Raw genomic sequence first — 19,871 nt, 5'->3', positions numbered from 1 at the left:
TATTACAAATGGGTCTTCTTCAGGGAACAACTAATAGATTATAACCAACAGATGTTCTGCAGCAATTAAAGTAAATTAAACCTTGTGAGGTGAAGCAAGCAATTTGCACAGTTGTGCCAACTTCTATTGACTACTTAAATATCCTCTGTCTGTCTTAAAGCAGAATTGGAACAAACCATGTTACTACACCCTTTGAAGTGCTACAAAAAACACAAATCAGTACAAATGTTGCTTCAGAATAGTTTGGGTATTACTGTGTGGTCACGTAGGCACAATATATAAAGTAAAAAAAGGCAGTGTGCTCTGTGGTTACTCTTTCAGGTGGGTGTTAGCATATCATAATCTCTTGGACCAATAACGTGAGTTTTCTGCATTCGACTTATACGACCAACATTATAAAATACCAGAAATTATTCATTAAAATCAACTCCTGACTTATCCGTGGAAGAACTTATCTGCAAGTATAGTACGAGATTTATGTGTACATTTTTCTTACCTTATGTGAGTTTGTTTTTTTTTAATCCTCCCACTTTTTTTGTCATTTGGGAATTTAATTGTTTAGTTTAATTTGTGATCAGAAGTGGTATTAACAAAGCTAGGCTATTAATACATCTTTTTCAATGCCATTTTGGGAGTTGCCATCTTGTTATCCATTTCTATGATGTAGGATCGGCTTGTTAGTATTGTGTCCCCAGATGTCACATTAGATCATGTCATTGCCATGACAATATTTAAACCTGCATGACGGGACCTTCCTCACCCAAGTTTGTAGATATTCAGATCCCTTTTGAAATTTTCTAGCTTATTCTGATTTCACGGTTTTGGCTTTGTTTTCCTCAATATGAGCTAGCTTTTGAGTTTCACCTTTGGTAAAAGGTTCTCAGCTTCAACCTTTATGTTAAACCTTGTCTCTTCTTCTAATCACTTTCTTAAAAACTGGTGCCTTTTTTCTGTGGCACAACATTAAGAATGCTATTAAATTTTCTTTGTTTTTGGGAGAGTTTCATAAAGAAAAATGTAACCCATAAAAAAAAAAAAAACACAATTCAATCCAGTCTGTGAAACTTATAAAGTATAAAAGAAGGAGTAAGGTATGAATATTTTTAAGCAATGTATTACACAGTTATGTGTCTGAGATGCCACATTGTAACTGTATATACAGTTCTAATTGATGTTTAACTGTTTATTTTTTATTCCTCTAGTTCTCAACAGCCTTCCTCCCGCACGTTATAAGGAGACAGTTACTACTATTCATTTCTGGATACAGCAGGCTGAAACTAAACTCACATTACCTCAGGTTACTGTTACAAATTATGAAGTCATGGAGCAGAGACTGAAGGACCTCAAGGTTTGTATAGTTTTTTCAGGTTTTGTCAGTCGGACAATTATGGAAAGGCCCATATACTGTTGTTCTTTACATTTACATATTGTGTTTATATTGATCTGATATTGTTGAAAAAAATCACAGCCATTTTTGAGTCATATGCTTAAATCCTGACCAGAGCACAATCAGTTTTTCCATATCTGTGTGGGATTACTTCCAGGTGCCTACATTATCCCCCCACAGTTTAGAGATGTGCAGGCTAGTTTAATATGCAACTGTAAACTGGCCCTTTGTGAATGAATATAAGTGTTTGTGTGTGTGGGTGAATGTACCACACAAAGGACTAGTACCCCACTCATGTGACACATGCTTCTGTAAAAGATGCTGGGCTTTCTTGGTCCTGACCTAAATAAATGAGATAGAAAATTGATGAATGAATAGACTTAAACAGTGAAACATAACTGCACACTGAAAGAAACATGTAATAAAGCTGGAAACCAGGAAGAAATTCTATTTTTTAGGATCAGCCTCTTTTTTTTTTATTTGAGAACAAAACACTAACATAAAGAAATCATAAAAATGAGATTAACATAGCAAATACAACATTATACTTCAAAATTAATCCAGAGAAAAGACTTCATCATTTAGCTCTCACCTAAGTATCAGAGAAAATATTGGGAAAAGCACATGTTTACAGTATTCTGTTTAATTTTTATTCAAGAGATCTTATAAAATCTAATTTTAGAGATGATTTTGGATCTGAAATTTAAAGCACCAAATCATTATCATAAAAAGATATTTTCAGTTACAAATCCTTCTATAAAGATCCCCTTTACTTCTGATTGCTTATAGAGGGGAATAGCTAATGGTTCAATAGCAATCGCAAAAAGGATTAGCGATAATGGGCACCTTTGTCTGATTCCCTGCTGTAACTTGAAGTAGTCCAAATTCATGTTATTAATACAGGATAAGGCTTAAAATAATTTCATCCTTACAGATATCTTAAGGCCAAACACAATTTTGAGCAGTTCAATAAATACATAATGCAAAACTGTTCAAAACCTTTTTCTAAATCTCAGGGTAGTAAAACCTCTGGAGAGTCAGCTTTTGTACAATAGGTGAATATATTACATTAAGCAAATGCCAAAGACTAGAGACTGAGTGTCTGGCCTCAATAATTCCTGTGTGGTCTTTTGCTACTACAGAAGGAAGTCCTTTGAAAATGAACTTAAAATAGGCTTGCGGGCTACAGGTTTAGCAGTTGGCTAAATCAAACATTGAAGTACTTTAACCATTAGTTAACTAAGTGAATTTGATTTGCCCCAGCATAAGTGAGTAAAGGTGTTTGCTTGTAAATGAGCCTCATGATAGACTAGTGCAGGGATCCTCAATCACGGTCCTGGAGGGCCGCAGTGGCTGCAGGTTTTTGTTCCAACCCAATTGCTTAATAAGAAGCACGTATTGCTCAAGTAACAGTTCTGCTTCACTTTAGTTGTCTCGCTCGTTGAGATTTTGAACCCTTATTGCTTATTTTAGTCTTAAACAGCTGTATTCTTGGGTTTTTAATTAATTGATAGATAGATAGATTATTAATCCCCAATGGGAAATTTGTTAATTTATCAAATTAATTGCTCCTAATTAGCAATAACATGCAAATGACAAAAGAAACCAGCATTTCTCAATTTAGCTTGTTACCATTTACACCTCTGTGTGTATTTATCATGCACTATTTGGTTTAATTAAATACTGTGGGGAACAGTCCGGACACAGACAGGTAGACACGATGGTTTCACCCAACACACGTTTATTAATCATATTTACAGTGCACAGACCCAGTGCCGCAGCACCAATCACCCCTCAAGTCCTTGGCCACAACACAATGCCTTCTAGTCTCTGGACCGCCTCCACTCCTCTCTACCAAGCTTCGTCCTTCTTCCACCCGACTCTTGCCGCTGACTGGAGGGAGGCGGCCCCTTTTATTCACCCCGGAAGGGCTCCAGCTGCATCCTGAGGGCTCTTAGCCACACCCCTGTGTGGCGGAAGCTCCAGCGGTGAAACCGGAAGTCCACCGGGTGTCTCCAATTCTCTTCCCCCCAGCACTTCCTGGTGTGGCGGAAGTACTGAGGTCCGACACTCCCAAGGCATTGGGGCTCCCCCTGGCAGTGACCACGGGCTCCTACAGGGATGAGCTTCCAAGCTCTGTACCCATGGTCCCCACAGCAACCAGGGAGGATGCCCCCTTGTGTTCCGGAGGATCCACAAGCCCTCCTCCGGTCCTCCTGGGCGTCCCGGCTGGGCATGAACGCCCGCCGGGCACCACAATATTTGGAAGGAAAGTGAAGAGAAAAAAGTGAAGGACTGAGAATTACTCATCCATTTTAGCCTTCAAATCATTTGGATGATATCCTTAAAAAGGAGAAGAAAATCTAGCATATGAGAATTACCTGACATAGCAGAGTTAAAGCACGAACAAACTATGAAATTAAATTATTGGCAAGATTTGCTTTCTAATTAAGGTTAGAACAAAAACCTGCAGCCACTGCGGCCCTTCAGGACTGTGATTGAGGGAAAGACTCTGGTGTTTGTGACCCAGAACTGGGTAAGTGGAATAGAAAATCAATGACTGAGGGATGTATTTATGTTTTGTCAAAATCATATTTATTCAGTAATGTTAAATACTCAGATACTGAGATAACTTGTATAAAGTTGTGGAGATTTACCTTTGAGCTTTAACTTTGGAATAAACTTTGATGTAAGTTATCAAATTTGAAAAAAAGCTGCACAATAATAACTTTACTGTCTTTAACAGTGTTTAGTACACAAAGATCATTTAAAAAGGTTGGTGACAGTTTTTTGGATTGATGCATCCCTTTTGAAACATTTCATTGGAAGGGCAGCTCAGCTGACTAAAATAGAAAGATCACAGATGGTTCTGTGTTTTAGACAGCCTACAGCCTGATTTTGAGTTTCACAGATTTTGAGTCTGTGTTTTTTCACAAGGCTGTGGTTATTTTTCTAGCTAACAGTGACTTTAACTATCTTAAAACACAAGCCACATCATATTTATCCTACATGATACCTCTGTCCTTCTCTTACAAATTGATCATTAATTATATTATACTATCTGTTATACTAGTTTTTATTATTTTCACAGTTTAGAAAAATATTATGTTCCCTTTTTCCCTATCCTTACAGCTTAAATATTGTCTAGGCATTTTAAAAAAGTCAAAACTTTATATGTGTTTTTTGCAAACTGTTGGAAATTTTTTCCCTAAAACATAAATACCTTTTTTTATCAAATGTACAGACGTGTTTACTGCAGTCTCCCTCACTCTTGACTTACCTAGCTGTTTTCAGCTCTCAGCAATAAATATATTACAAAAAGTACAAACAAACAAACAAGGAGGAAAACAGGCTTAAAAAGTTTTAATCTTTAAATATTATCAACAAATAGCTAGTATGATAAACGAAAGCAAAATGGAAATGTGGCTACCACACCAATACTTTTCTGTTGTTCTAAAAACAGAGAAAGATCAACAACACATTCAATATGTGTATTGATTCAAAGGAGCACTTATCTTGTTGCTAATTGAGGTCTCAGTTGGACATCCCCCTTAAATGTGATCAGCTGTCTCTCAGGTCAGCTCCATGTCTGACTTTATAAAGTTTACTTAAATGTGTTTCTCTCCCTTAAGACTCTTTTCTTTGATCTGGAAGTCATAAATCTAATTCCTGCCCTCCAGTCCTCCAGGCTTTCATCATGGACCTTGTCTTCAGAAGAGTCTGTTTTCACCTTTCATCCTGCTGTCTTCATGCTTCTGAAGTGTAATTGTGTTGCTTTGCATTCAGAAGTGGCAAGTCAGAAATGTATCCACACAGTGTTGCATTAGGGGATATATAGTTAGGGGGCTATAGCGAAGCAGCTTGTAAATACATAAAACATAACAGTTCTTATCAGTGAAACATAAGTATAAAACCTCTTGACCTTGCATTGCCTCAGAATCTTTTTACATATTTCACTTAGTATATTTGTTTACTCTCAGAAGGCTGCTTCTGTCTTTTAAGCATTTAGTTCAAACTCATTCAGACATTTATCACAAAATACTGGATGTTACAAATATGCAACAATAAAGTGAAATCACAGTAAAAGAACATTAGCAAAGAAAGTTACAGCAGCTGATACTATGCCATATTTTTGGCTGATGGGAGTAAACCACTTGCACTATAGATGGGCTTGCATCATCGAATAAATGTATTGTATTTTTGTTTCTCGTTTAGAAGTACATGAAGTCACAAGTATTTTATTGTAAATATCTTAACTATTAATACATCATCATTTCATAAAATCAGTGCAAATAAATGAATGAAGTGCAAAATAAATGTAAATGTAAGTGGGAATCCCCACTTAATATGATTTAAGTTAGATTAGTTGCAAAGGAAACACAGAAATAAAACCATTTTGGCTTCAATAAAGCTGACACTTTGAGCTGTGCTCTGAACGGTCCTCCTCAAGTGGAGTTAGGTTACCAAGTGTACCACAACTTCCAGTGACAGGACTTCTCTCATATGATATTGCCATTAACGTGTGGTTTGTAGAGGAAGTGATGCCAGTCTTCCTCCTTCTTGTCATCTTCCAGTCTGTGGAAAACAGAAGACAAGTTAGTGACAATGCAATCTTGAATGTCTTCCACTTGTGTTTCCTTCTCCCAAACCCTATTAGGCACTCAATAAATTCAGATGATTGGCAGGTTTTTTTTAAAGTTAATATAGGTTATAACCGCTTTATATAGTATTTTAACTATATTTTGTGTTTTTGGTGATTCCAAATTGGTCCCATATGAGTAAGAGTGTCAGTGTTGGTGTGTGCAAGGGTGCCTCTGTATTGGAATTAGGGATGTTTCCTGCATTGTGTCTAGTGCAGCTGGAGTAGTCACAAATGTGTACATGCTGTGCTGTGCATACTGTAACAAGCTGACATCTGATCTATGCTTATTCCCTACTTTATGTGTGATGTCATTGGAACAGGCTATAGCAACTCCACTGAATATATTTGCTTCTGCCAGTATTGTTTCATTGTTTTGTGCTTTTATTCACTATAATCATACAAACTTTATTGTTGCCTTTTCTTTCTTTTACATTTTGAAGTTGGGTATAATGAGCTGATCATTTTATAGATATTCCATGATTGTTCACTGTTGTTATGCTGCGGTTGTGGATTGCTTAACATGTAACTATAGTTACTGGCATATGACATCACAGCAGCTGCGCTTCATTTTACTACATTAACTAAGTGATGTTGTCTCTGTAAAAAAGTTTTGAAGAGATTTAGTGAGTGAGTTTAGTTTTATCTTTTTGATTATCTTAATTAGAAAAACTATGAGCTTGTTTATTCAGAAAACTCAGAAAACAACAATACAGTTGAGCTATGTTTCATAGTGAAATCATGATTAAAGTGCATATGTTATGGCATATAAACTATACATCAAAAGGCTGTGCTATTTCACTTAAATTCTCTCAGAGAAAACCTTTAAAACATGGTAATCTTCTAAAAGGCATATGAGTAGGGGACAGCTTGCCAAATATTAAAAATTCTTTCTTAATAATACAAATTAATACACAATCAGCCTTGCAACATGATGCCAAGTTCTGATCATTGACAGATGTTTTATAACAAAATCTTATATTTGATATATAGGGTAGATTTAAAATTGTTATAACATTTCTAAACTAGAAATCTGTAAAATGAAAATTGAATTTATAGGGCAGGAGCCTCTAAAGTATATTTGATATAATATAACAGTTACCTTTCCAGCAGCGACAGGTTATTATAAAGCGTTATTTGCCCACTAATGATAGCATGGAGACCTTATTCTATGCCTAGAGGGAGACCTCCTCAGTACAATACAATATGAAATGGGTGATATAAAATTGATGGAAGGAATACTGTCTGTATCCCAGCAGAAGCATTTGCAGGGACTGCTTGAGTTATCTGCTTCCAGTAAATCTTATTGTCTGTCATTGTTATGTTAGTAGATAACTCCCACGTCAAGCACTTGAGGCCATAAATTTCCCATGTCACAACCAATGTAGACTTTTTTAATGGCACTAATGGCCTCATTTATCGTGCTTATTTCAAATATCTGCACCAAACTTTTTTTTTAGGTAATGCTTTTGAAACTCGCTAACTTTTTAAAAGGATAAAAGACATATTATGAAGCAGAAAGAATTCAATTAACAAAACATTTTTATTGTACTGTACCCCCAGTATGTTCCATGAATTGTTTAAGCCTTCTCAGTTACTGTATAGTCAATAAAGGGAATTATGTCTATAATGATGGCATAACTAAAAATGGCATGGCATTTTTGCCATTAGTTTACTGTATTCAAACAGAGATTAATTTTTTAAATTGCACAAAATGATAAAGCTAACCTATTAAACAAGGTACACAGCACAGATCAACATTTGAAACTTGATGGATCCCATGCATTAGCTTCAGACATAAAGACAATAAGTAGCTGAAGCTTCTCACAGTAAAAACTACATGGCAAACAATGCAGCACTCTGTTTGTAGGCTGTCGTGGAAACATTGCTATCATGGAATGCGTTCTTTTCTTACATGTGAGACATACGTTTTATTTTCAAGGTTTAGATCATCACTTTTCATGTCTGAGATGTAAATACATAGAGCTGTAAAAGAGAATAATTTTTTTCACACCTTCATATCATTGTGTTTATGTTGTTAGGAAGACATTTAACAGCTGTGTTGTTTTTTTTGTCTTGTTTGTTGAATATTGCAAAATTGCATTTTCTTTTTTGAAATATTTTATCATTCTCTTTGTTTTTCAGTGGGACAATCTGATATGATCAGGTTTTTTGTTACCTGAACAGCATCTCAGTTGTTTTCCAGTGACATTCACCATCCACCAGTCAGCTTTAAACTTAGCCTCTGATATTATTAAACCAGGAAATGGACAAAACAGCACACAATGTCCCCAGTTGAAATAAAAAAGATACAATTCCTTACTCACAAGAACTCTAAGCTTGCACATAACTTATTCAACTTATTATTAAAAAAGTGAAATTGTATGCCTTGTTCCAGAAACAACAAAAAACCCAATGACATAAAAGTAATCTTTTTCAATGAAATCTGCCATTTCATTATCACGAATGCAGAGCATTGCTGAGCAATTTGCCATGTACTGGTGCTAATATACCTAACGAGAGGTGAGGTGCAAGGAAAGGGGTAGATGAATCCAGGAGAAAAAATACTGAGAATATTAACTAACAAGGTCATTAACCGAGGATCCTTCCATGCTTTTGTCACACCAAAACACTAAGTAAAAATCAGTCTTTTTACCAGAAATAGGTAGTCTAAATTGAAACATAAATCCTGGCAACTAATCACACCCACATTGAGAACTCTCAGATAACCAGGCAGTTCATGCTGTGTTGACGTTGACGTCAGTGTTGCACACCACAGGGTGATGTTGCATAGCGATCTTGTGGTAACCGCTGTTCAAAATGGTGGTTTACATGAAAACCACATTTGCATCGGGAAAAGAGAACAAGTCCAGGAAAATTTGCAAAAAATTAACATAAAACACCAATCATACCAGTTTTAGTGTATGAAACTTTATAAGAGGGTGTTACACACAATAAAGTGTTCAAACATAAAGGCATGCTGGAATAGAGTCAACCACTAAATACAATTGCTGTTTTATTATATTATCTATCCACGAGGTTCAAAGTATCAAATAACTCTGAATGGGCTGCCAGTCCATTGCAGAGTGCACTCAGGTAATCACCCAGACATAGGCTAACTAAATCACTTGACATCATTTGTTTTTGATGGAGAAAAGAAGTAGCATGGATACATACATCATAATATGTAATTACCTATTTATCCATCCATTGCCTAATGCTCTTATCTAATTCAGGGTCGGAGGGAGCCAATGTCTATTCAAGCAGCACTGACCACAAGGCATGAACCAATACTGGATGGAGCCATAGCTCATCGAGAGGCACATGCATATAAACTCTTACACATTGTACACTGAGGCAATTTAGGTTTGGCACTTAACAAAATACTGTATTAGGATGTGGTAGGGAAAAGTGGAATATGTCAAAAAAGAAACCTACAAACATATATATTCCACACAATAATGCCTAGCTCAGGATTCCTAACCTCTGAAACTGGGAGGCAACACACATTTATATTATATTATATTATATTATATTATATTATATTATATTATATGTGAGCGCTGCTGCCTCGCAGTTGGGAGACCTGGGGACCTGGGTTCGCTTCCCAGGTCCTCCCTGCGTGGAGTTTGCATGTTCTCCCCGTGTCTGCGTGGGTTTCCTCCGGGCGCTCCGGTTTCCTCCCACAGTCCAAAGACATGCAGGTTAGGTGGATTGGCGATTCTAAATTGGCCCTAGTGTGTGTTTGTGTGTGTCCTGCGGTGGGTTGGCACCCTGCCCGGGATTGGTTCCTGTCTTGTGCCCTGTGTTGGCTGGGATTGACTCCAGCAGACCCCCGTGACCCTGTGTTCGGATTCAGCGGGTTTGTAAAATAGATTGATGGATGGATATTATATGTGAATTAGTATGTGAAATCTGGGAAATAAAGAGAAAATAATTATGAAACAATACAGATAATTTCTTTGTTTATGTTGAATTTTCCAGTTAATTTCTTTGATGTCTTGTCTTGTCACTTAAAGCATGGGGCCAGTTCAAAACATTGTCCTGCAAATTATGGTGTGATTTACTGTAGCCCATCTGTTCAAAACATATGCTTTCTAATAGACATACATAAATTCCAAAGCCAACATCAAAATTACAGCATTTAACAGCAAACTTCTTTTCTAGCATTGTTGAATGTAATAAAAGCCAATGAGACACCTAATTCTGAAAACACCTGGTCAGTTTTTATTTTTAAGAAGGGGTGGTTTGGCTAAAATGTGTTGTGTTCTTGCTTTGGACTCTTAAACAATCTGAAGCTGAATGAAACTTGTTTGTATTTTAGAGCTTACAGGGTTCCTTGCAAGAGCAGCAGGAAGGTCTCAACTACCTAACTTCAACAATGGAGGATGTTTGCAAGAAAGCTCCATTGGAAATTAGCCAAAAATACAGAGCTGAAATTGAAGCTATTCTTTGTCGCTGGAAGAAGCTGTCAACACAACTTGGGGAGCAAATTCAAAAACTTGAGGAGCTGATGACAAAACTTCAACAATTTCAGGTTAGTGGATTTAGATTCAAATAAAGCAAAGCTCTAAATCGGGACATATGGCCTTAAAGCTAGAGAACTACTGTTGTTGTTTGCTGTGATCCAACAAGATGATATTTAATTATATCCTACTTTGATCCAACTTTCATTCGGCTAAGTCAGAAGTATCTGCCACTGTGCAGTTTACTTTTCTAAGAAGTTTAAAAAAATGTCCTGTGGGCCACATTGGATTACTATCTCTTAAATTCTCATCTTCAGCCATCCTTCATCTTTTAGTTTAAATGGCAGATTTACAATATTCCTTATGATCTATTCCTGCCATCTGCTGGTCAGAATTCCTCTGCTTTTGTCTGATTCCCCATTTACACATTTTGTTTTCTTCTAATTATTATATTTGCTAATTTATATTTTCTAATTATTATATTTATTCATTTATATTTTCTAAATATAATATTTATATTATTATTATATTTACTACTGTTTTCTGAATTTACTAGTCTTAGTCTTTTTTTCTCTATGTGTATCACAATACATGATACAATGTTACATAATACAATACAGTAACATTTCTACGCACAATATATAATATAAATACTAATTCAGTTCACTGTGTCATAATCACAGTTTATTCATAATGAAATGGTCTTTATATGAATGAGTATTAAATATTACAGAATTCCATACCAGCTGGATTCAATTCATATGTCTTCTTTATTACTGTTTTCCCATAATGCTTGTCAATCATTCATAATTACCCCTTTAATTACACTTTTTTATTATTTCCCAATGGCAAGTCAAATCCACACAATCTTTCCCTCTTATTTGTTCCTGAATATTTGATTAAAATAGATCCTCTACAGTGGGCACAAGTTGCTCTATGGTCAGACATTTAACAGTTGACTATCCTCCTTTTTTGCAACTCACTGTTAACTGGATGCTGATTTAGTAAAACAGAAACAGCTGAGATCTCTGCATCTTAACAATTAAGTGAGCTAAACTAAAACAAATCCATGTTAAGATTGAACAAATGTCTGTGCACTAGAAGGAGAGAAAACAATATGTATGTTTTTGTTACTTTTGAGTCAAGCATATTCCCCTTTTTAGCAGAAAGTAAAAGTAAATGTGGATACATCAAAACAATATAGCCATGCTAAAAAAGCACTTCTTCTCTGTCCATTGCACTTAAAGAAGTTTTCATTCACCTTAGAAAACTATAATAAAAAAGGTTTCAGAACTGATGAAAACATGCCTTACACATCTTCTTGGAGAATTTTAAAAAACTGGCAGAGATCTTGTTTTTCAAATGTTTTTTTCAGAAGGATCATTAGATGCAGAAAAAATATGTAAAGTTACAGCAGAGAATGACAACAAGATGTTATGGGACAATGCAAAACTCCAAGTTGATAACAAAACTAAGTCAAAACCAGAATGCTAGACTAAGTTAATTTTGCTCAAGAACTAGACTTTCCCTTTATTCTAAACAAATGCTTGGAATCCTTAAAACTGCAAGACAATCATATATAACATGGCCACAACGATTTCTCTCTCCTCACAACATGTCTACCGTGTGCCTTGTAACCACACAACATCATAGCTAAACAACATTTTCCACAATGTCAGTGCCCATTAAAAATAGATCCAGAAAATGTTCATTATCATAACTTCACCATGATAATGGTAAAAATTCAATGAAAATGCACATAAGAAAATAAAATGCCATTTGCAATCCTGATACAGTTTTGCACTTAGCTGCATTTTAGCCATGCTTTGCTAGTTAGTTTTAATTCAGTAATACTTGAAGACAATAGTATAGTCCCAGAAGGTCCTGTCTTTTAAATGTACTTAAATTTGGTGAATAAATTTAGTGAACGAGGTTTAACTGTTTAATGGACTGAGTAAAATCTTTCTAAGGAGGCTGCCAAGGTTCAAGACTAAAGTCAAAATACCAAGCGTCAAAATGGGCTGTTCAAACGATTGTCAAAAAACCTTTTTTTAAGATTTAGAAAAGGCCTTTAATGTGATTTCAATCTAACTATTTCATGCCAGCTACCATGCTCCGCCATCTTTTACAGTCGTGGGACAATGACATCACATGTGTGTTGACAAACTTGGCTTTGTGGCATCAATAATAATTAAAGAGTATGTTGTATAATAAAAAGTGTGGAATATAAAACAAGGAATGTTATATGCAGACTATATCATGCACTACATAACTGATGAACATAGATTTTGCAAGAACAAACAAGACCAAACTACATACATGGTAAAGTGCCACAGTGACAATTTCTGGTATAAAGAGCTGGACAAAGGTGTATATATAAGAGGCTCTGAATTTCAGAGAAGGGGTTGGAGGCCCAAGTAGCTTCAGACCAAAACGATTCCAAAACATTATACAAAATAGTCAGAGACGTCTCATTCTTTGTTTTGATCTCAAGAAATATTCCAATTAAAGTAAATATAATGAGCAGTTGATGTCTGCTGAAGAACAAAACATTTGCTGGATGGAGCATTTAAGTGAAGTACTGAATCAATCAATACCTACTATGCTGTTTGACTTTGACCAAGAAGCCCAATCTCATCATCTCAGTATTAAAATGGATGATATCTTCACACGAGACACAGATAATGCTATAAATCAGGGTTTCTTAAACTTTTTTTTCTCTTGGCCGAATCCTGTCCTTCTTAGTGTCTTTGAGACCCATGGCGCTTCACAGACTTGGGGAGGCAAGGAGGTTTGTAGGGGGCTTCCCCCATGGAGAGTCACCACCAATTTTCAGAGATTCCCTTTCGTGAAATGCTAATAAGAGATCTGAACAGATTGCTTAAAAAACCCATGACACATTTTCACAAACCATACACAACACATTCCCATTCATAACAACAGTGACACAAGAAACTCTGCTATAAGTAAACTCAAACAGAACAAAGTCACTGGTCTACGTAAATGAATGTATTGCCGAACTGGTGAAACATGGATTGAATGTCAGTATAGTTTAGCTCACCCATTTTTTTCAACTTGGTTTGTTAAAAAAGAAATGTATATTTTATTCTGTATATTTTATTTATGCTTTTTTTTAGATTTCATGTGCCATACTGTATACAGAGGAATCAATACAAAAGAATTGTAACAGAAAATATAGTTAAGTAATAAGAGATTGCTCAGTAACTTTAACGTTAACTCAATAACATTAATATTACCACTCAAATGTGATCAGTAAACAACAAAAAACAACAGGATAAATAATAAAAATAAACATGCAAGGGTCAAGTACAAATAAAATGAAATAATAATAAAATAATGTTGAGATTTTCAATTATCATGTCAAATTCAATTCAGTTTATTTTTGTTTAGCACTCTTCTCCAAGTGTAGGCCTAGAGTACTGTAGCAATTTCACACATAAAATGAAATGATAAATGTTACAAACTACTAATTACATAATGCATATACATAAATACTGTATATAGATTTGTTTAAACATACAGTAAAACGAAACAGTTCCAAACTGATTAACATAAATGCAGCCAAACTACATACAGTATGTACTTTAACATTATCATTAAAGTATGCCAGTTGACAACAGAGTAGAGGAAAGTCATCAGGATCCCTGGGGAAAATAAACCCTCAATTTTGGGGGTCCACAGTCAGTTATAACTGACGAAGTCAAGGCCCTGGAGATCTAGTCCAACTGGCCACCCACTCCTTCTTGAGCAGTCTGCAGTTACGTCTAATCTGACAACAGAATCTTTCCATTCTCTGATTCCATGGCTGCAAGAATTTCAGTTGCCTTCCCTATAGGCAGAAAAACAGTTTGGAAGTAGAGCAGTGACACCAATATCCACAGCAGGATACCGTGATGAAAAACAGAATGCATGTTCATAATCATTTTAGTATTTATAATGTTATACAAATATCTTATAAATGACTAACAAGGAGGGTGCACTATGCACAGCTAATCAGCAGCTCTATTCAGTGTATGCTAGACTAAAGTAGTGAGTCTTTAACCTTGATTTGCAAACTGAGGCCAAAAGGACATCTCTTATATAAGCAGGCAGATTATTGTGAATCTTTGGTGCCCTTTAGCAAAAATTTCAACCTCCCACTGTTACTGTATTTTGGTAAAGCTTGGAATAACAAACAGAATATATAAAAAAGACCACAAACTAACAATACATAGTAAAATATATATATATGATCTGCAGATACTGTGCACTTTTTTCTTCTGTGAAGAAGTTAAAAACGTCTTGTAAACTGTAATAAATCTGATTATTTCATAGGGCCGCATGTGTTTTCTTTCTCAGGGGAGGTATGGGGCTACTTTAAAGGTTGTTTTGAGATGTAGCTGTGCAAATAGCTATTTATGCAGGCAAATTAGCAGTGCAGCCAATGCACAGGGATCAGTGTTATATGTCCAAAGGCAGTATTCATAATATACTTGTTATGGTCAGCTAATGTACCCCTCAGATGAAAATATATATGTTTTTTAATGTGTGCAGGATGGAAGCATTGATAGGTTGATGACATCATGCATGCCTGAAGTAGCGGCACAATCAGTTTATTATTATTATTACTTGACTGACGCCTTGCAACATTTCAGATACAATTGGTTACATTCGTTTTGGCTTTCCAGTTGGAGCGAAAACAGGTGAAACAACTTACTCATGGTCACACAGTGTCCGTAGCGAGTAGTCAGTAGTCCAAAGCCTAAACCACTGCACCACACTGTCTACCTGTTACAATACACATGAATGAATGTTGTGCTCATGGCTGCTACAGTTCTGTTATGTTCCAGTAAAAGTTTCAGTATACTTTTATCAGCTCCTCAGGGATACTGATTTTAAGATTTATTGCTAGGTGCTAAATATGCATTCTACCCTGAGATCAGGTTTTTTAGTAATACTTAACTTCTCTTGTTGTCAATAGGCAAAATTATGTTATGTATTAGACAGCATTCCTCCCTGGCATTAAGTTTAAATGGTTTTTTTAAGTCTTTTTTGCTTATTTTTGATTAATTTATTCAAATTTTTATGTTAATATCGTTATGTATTTTTATTATTGTCTAATTATGTGTGGTATGTCAGTTTTGTTTATTAGTTTAGTTTCTAGTTTAGGTTTGCTCACTGATGTTCCATGTATTTTGTGGGTGGTTTCCCAAGAGGTGTGACCACTTGCTCATCACTGTTGAGGGACTGTTCCCACCCCTATAGACACTGATGGGGAATGCAGTCCCTCTCTTTTCATTGAATGTGCTTGGTGGTTTGATGAGTTCTCCTTTAGATTATTGCTTGTTGTGATTTTTTGGTCTTCCAGACTTTTTGCTACTTTTTTAAGGGTTCCAATTTTTGGCTAAACATATTGGGACTTGTTTACATAGGGTTGCATTTTAGGCAATTCCTTCTTGCCCCATTTTAGCTTGTTGAGCATTTTGTAATATTTCCCTTTTTTAGTTTATAAATCTTCAATTGTATTTATATTTCTTGTGAACTTGTCTCCACTCCCATCCAGAGTTTTTATATTTCTCCTACTGAACAGAGATATGTCATGCTTTTCATAACCTGGACTCTTCCTTTGGAATTTAAAAGGCTGACCTCCATTTTGAGGCCTAGAGAGGTTTATAGCGTACCAGACTTGCTTTGGGGTGAGACCTGTTTTGTGGGCTACTTTTGAAGTTTGCTACTTTCTGGAGGCAGAGTATTTATCCTGTATAGATCAAGTTGAAATCCAATATTTAGCCTTAAACAGAGAAAAAAAAGAACCATTAAAAAAGTGCATTAACACATTCTTCAAATAATAAGGCCTGTAAAAATTAATCAAAACTATGTGTAATTTCTGAGGTTAATTTTATTATGTACCTTGTTATAAAACATTAGTATTTCAGAATTATATGGAAAAAACACAACACTATACAATAACTAATTTCATTTTCTGAACTCAGCTTTCTTATACAAGTGTCAAATACAGCCCAAACCACAGGTGGCGCAGTGGTAGCGCTGCTGCTTTGCAGTAAGGAGACTGTGGAAGATTGTGGGTTCGCTTCCTGGTTCCTCCCTGTGTGGATAGCACTTTGAGTACTGAGAAAAGCGCTATATAAATGTAATGAATTATTATTAATGAATTATTAAAGCAAGAATGAACCCTAGGTAGAACACCAAGGCACACTTAGGTACACCTTATCAGTGTATGAGGTTTTAGACTTATCAACCTATCTAGCATACAGGAAGAAACAAAATTACTGAGAGAAAACCTATGTGGATATAAGGAAAACTCTACACTGTATAAGAATTTAAAAAGGTGAAGATTAAATACAAATCACTGGACCTGAGATGCAGTGAACTGACATTGACACAAATGTTCCATATGTTGCACTTGAGTATATTAATGAAACAAAACATAGTACATATGTGATGTGATCAGGAACTAAAATTAGATGATATCACATATTCTGTATATATGATATTTTTTTAAAGTGCACTGGCATATCAGTTAGATAATAACAGTAGAAAAGGAGCAGAAATACAGAATGAGGTAATGAGAACAAAACAACACCCTTTCTTGGCATGACTAATATGAATGTCCTCTCTTATGCGTCATCTGTCCCATGCATAGTCTCTCTCTTCTACCTTCAAACCTATTGTGCTCCTGTCTTTTTCTATCCTCTTCTTCCTGTCCGTCCAGAGCGCTGTCACTTTCACTGTGTAATCAGTTTCAAAACTTTCTGACAATGGTTAGAGAGGCTCTTACAGGCCATAACCCCCCAGCAGGCCACTTCCAGTGTTATTTCAAGTGGGCTGGGAAGAACTTCCAGGCAGAAACTAACCTTGCTGCTGTGTACTAGCAAACTGGGGGATGAAGCAGTTAGCTTCCATTGTATTCACTGTCAGCCAGTGATGAAGCAGACATGAAATAATATATATGTATATATCTTTAAATGCATAAGACTGGAAGTTTACTTTCTATTTACTTTATCAAAGATGTTACGTGGAAAACATTAAGGAGTATGAACAATCCATTGCTCTGCTAAACAAAAGTTTAAATTGATAGACATTTTCATATTATCTGGTTACAAAATAATGCTTCAAGATTTATATTACATAGTAAGACTGATAGTTTTCTTTCTGTGAATCCTACCTTGTTCATGTAGAATGACACTAAAACACTGAAGAAATGGATTGCAGAGGTGGATGTTTTTCTAAATGAGGAATGGCCAGCCTTGGGAGATTCAGAAGCACTCGAGAAGCAATTGGAGCAATGTACTGTGAGTATTAAGAACTTGTAGAAGTACGACAGTTTATATTCTTTGGGAGTTTTTTCTTGTCTTCTTTGAGAGTCAAGGCCAAGGGGGAAGGCTGTCAAAAAACAGGACCATTGATGCATTCCTTGTGTGATTGTGGGTTATACAAGAAATAAATTGTTGTTGTTGCCAATAAATAATATACACATTAACTTTGACAGCTTCTTAAATGATGAGAACTATATCTATACCATTTCCAGGATCAAGTCTACCCTGAAAACTTTAATTTGTGCTATACTTCTTAAATTCAGAAACTTAAATGTTTTAATTACGTGTTCTAAGACATTTATCCTACTAATTCAAAGAATCATGGCATAATTGTAGTGTTCTTGTTTTCTATTTGTATGTATTTAAGAAAATATTAGTCTCTGCCTGTAAAAATATGCTGAATTAATTGCATTATATGAGAACAGGTAAAGTAAAACATTCATCACTTATTTGCAGAAACCAAAAGGAGTTCATAAACTAAAAATATTATATTTAATAGCAATTGATTTTGCTTAGGAGAATGGGTCATGTGAAAGTATATATCATAACCAGAGATATACTAGGACCAAAAATTGGTCCAGACTGGCTTACTGTAATTAAATGTGCACCAACAATCCTAGCACCCCCTTCAGTTGTTCTTGCATACTTAATTCTCTATTGATTTGTAAGTCAAGTAATATCATATACTGAATAACATAATAGCACAGACTGTACAGATGCTCCACCGTCCTCCTCACTCTCTCTTTCTGATTCTTACTGCTTATACTCTTGCAGCTGCTTTGTCCTCTTGCTTTTCATCAGCCATGCTCTGTTGCACTGCAGATGCTGCACTAGGCTGAACCTTGATCAAAAAATTAAAAACAGATGAGGGTCTTTAATGGTGATGCCATTTGGCATTGTTGATGAAGCTGATGGTCATATTGTTGATAACAGTGCATTTCGTTGCTAACATGTGATAAACGAAAATGAGCACTGTGACATCCTCATTACTAGGGTATTTAAGATGGTAGCACTGCTAGCTAGTATTTCCTGAATGGGTGTAGAGTAATGATTGTTTCCAGTAAGAATTTTGTCTTTGATTTCTGGTCTTCATTTGGGCTTTGGTATTTTGGCAGGTTGTTTTTTTTCCTGGTTTCTTACCATTTCCCAGTCAAAGTTTTTTGAGCTTTTCTTCTCATCTCCTGCTCCAAAAGAAAATATTTCTGCTTTTCTCCACCTAGGCAGTATAGCGTTTAGTTTTAATTAAATGCCCGTTCAATACTTTCTAATTAAAATGAACTCTGCTCCACTTGTGTTTGAAAGTTGGCATTCTTGTAAAATAAAACATGAACTGGTTTAGATCAATAACCACTTTAATCCAGAGGAGATACATTAAAAATGGAGATATTTTCACAGTTAATATGTCTTGTTTAACACCAGATGTTAACACCTTGTTAGTAAACGTTTAACTTATTCTTCACCACAGCAGCTATTGCTTAATGTATCACTTAGTTTCTGTTTCCTCTGCTTTTTGCTTGTTTTCAATACTCTTGTTTAACATTTTCTTTCCTTCCTCTGCCCCTCTCTGGTCTTATCATCACTGTTATCCAGCAGAGGCTATTTTTCTGGGTTGTGATTGTTGCTATTATTTTTTTCAATAAATCATCTAGCTTCAAGAGTGAGAAGAGGTTGTGTGCTGTTTATTTAGGCTGGTTGCTGGTGGTTAGTGCCCTATTCTTAATTTTGAATGTTTCCCTTTTGCTTTGTTTCTTTTCTCAAGGTTGCTGTGTCTATTGTGTCACTCTCTGGGTTCTGCATAGATATCAATGAATTTGATCCTTTAGGGACAGGGCAATTTTGCTCTCTGTGTTTGCTGAGAAGGGGGGGGGGGGGGGGGGGGGGGGGGGGGGTTCTACTGCTTATCTTGATTGTTGATTTTTAACTTAATTGGATTTTCATGTTGTGTTCTTGTTTAATTTTAATAAAAATTTATCGCAAAAAATATAGCCTTAACACTAGAATCCATGAAGCCTACAAAAAAACTTGTAATTCTGGCCCACCTT

General features: G+C 35.7%; 1 protein-coding gene across 12 annotated transcripts in view; it reads left to right on the top strand.

The window, feature by feature from the left end:
- The window catches only part of dmd (dystrophin), a 2,688,357-nt gene that overhangs the window by 1,029,039 nt on the left and 1,639,447 nt on the right, over positions 1-19,871 (top strand). For all 12 annotated transcript variants that reach the window (XM_051926236.1, XM_051926244.1, XM_051926242.1 and 9 more), the window contains 3 exons: positions 1,203-1,348; positions 10,351-10,563; positions 17,692-17,805. In XM_051926236.1, the coding sequence (XP_051782196.1) occupies positions 1,203-1,348; positions 10,351-10,563; positions 17,692-17,805 (473 nt within the window). The remainder of the gene's footprint in view (positions 1-1,202; positions 1,349-10,350; positions 10,564-17,691; positions 17,806-19,871) is intronic.

The sequence above is a fragment of the Erpetoichthys calabaricus genome, chromosome 4, assembly GCF_900747795.2.
Source record: "Erpetoichthys calabaricus chromosome 4, fErpCal1.3, whole genome shotgun sequence".
Lineage (NCBI taxonomy): Eukaryota > Metazoa > Chordata > Cladistia > Polypteriformes > Polypteridae > Erpetoichthys > Erpetoichthys calabaricus.
This window is presented reverse-complemented; position numbering and strand designations above follow the sequence as displayed.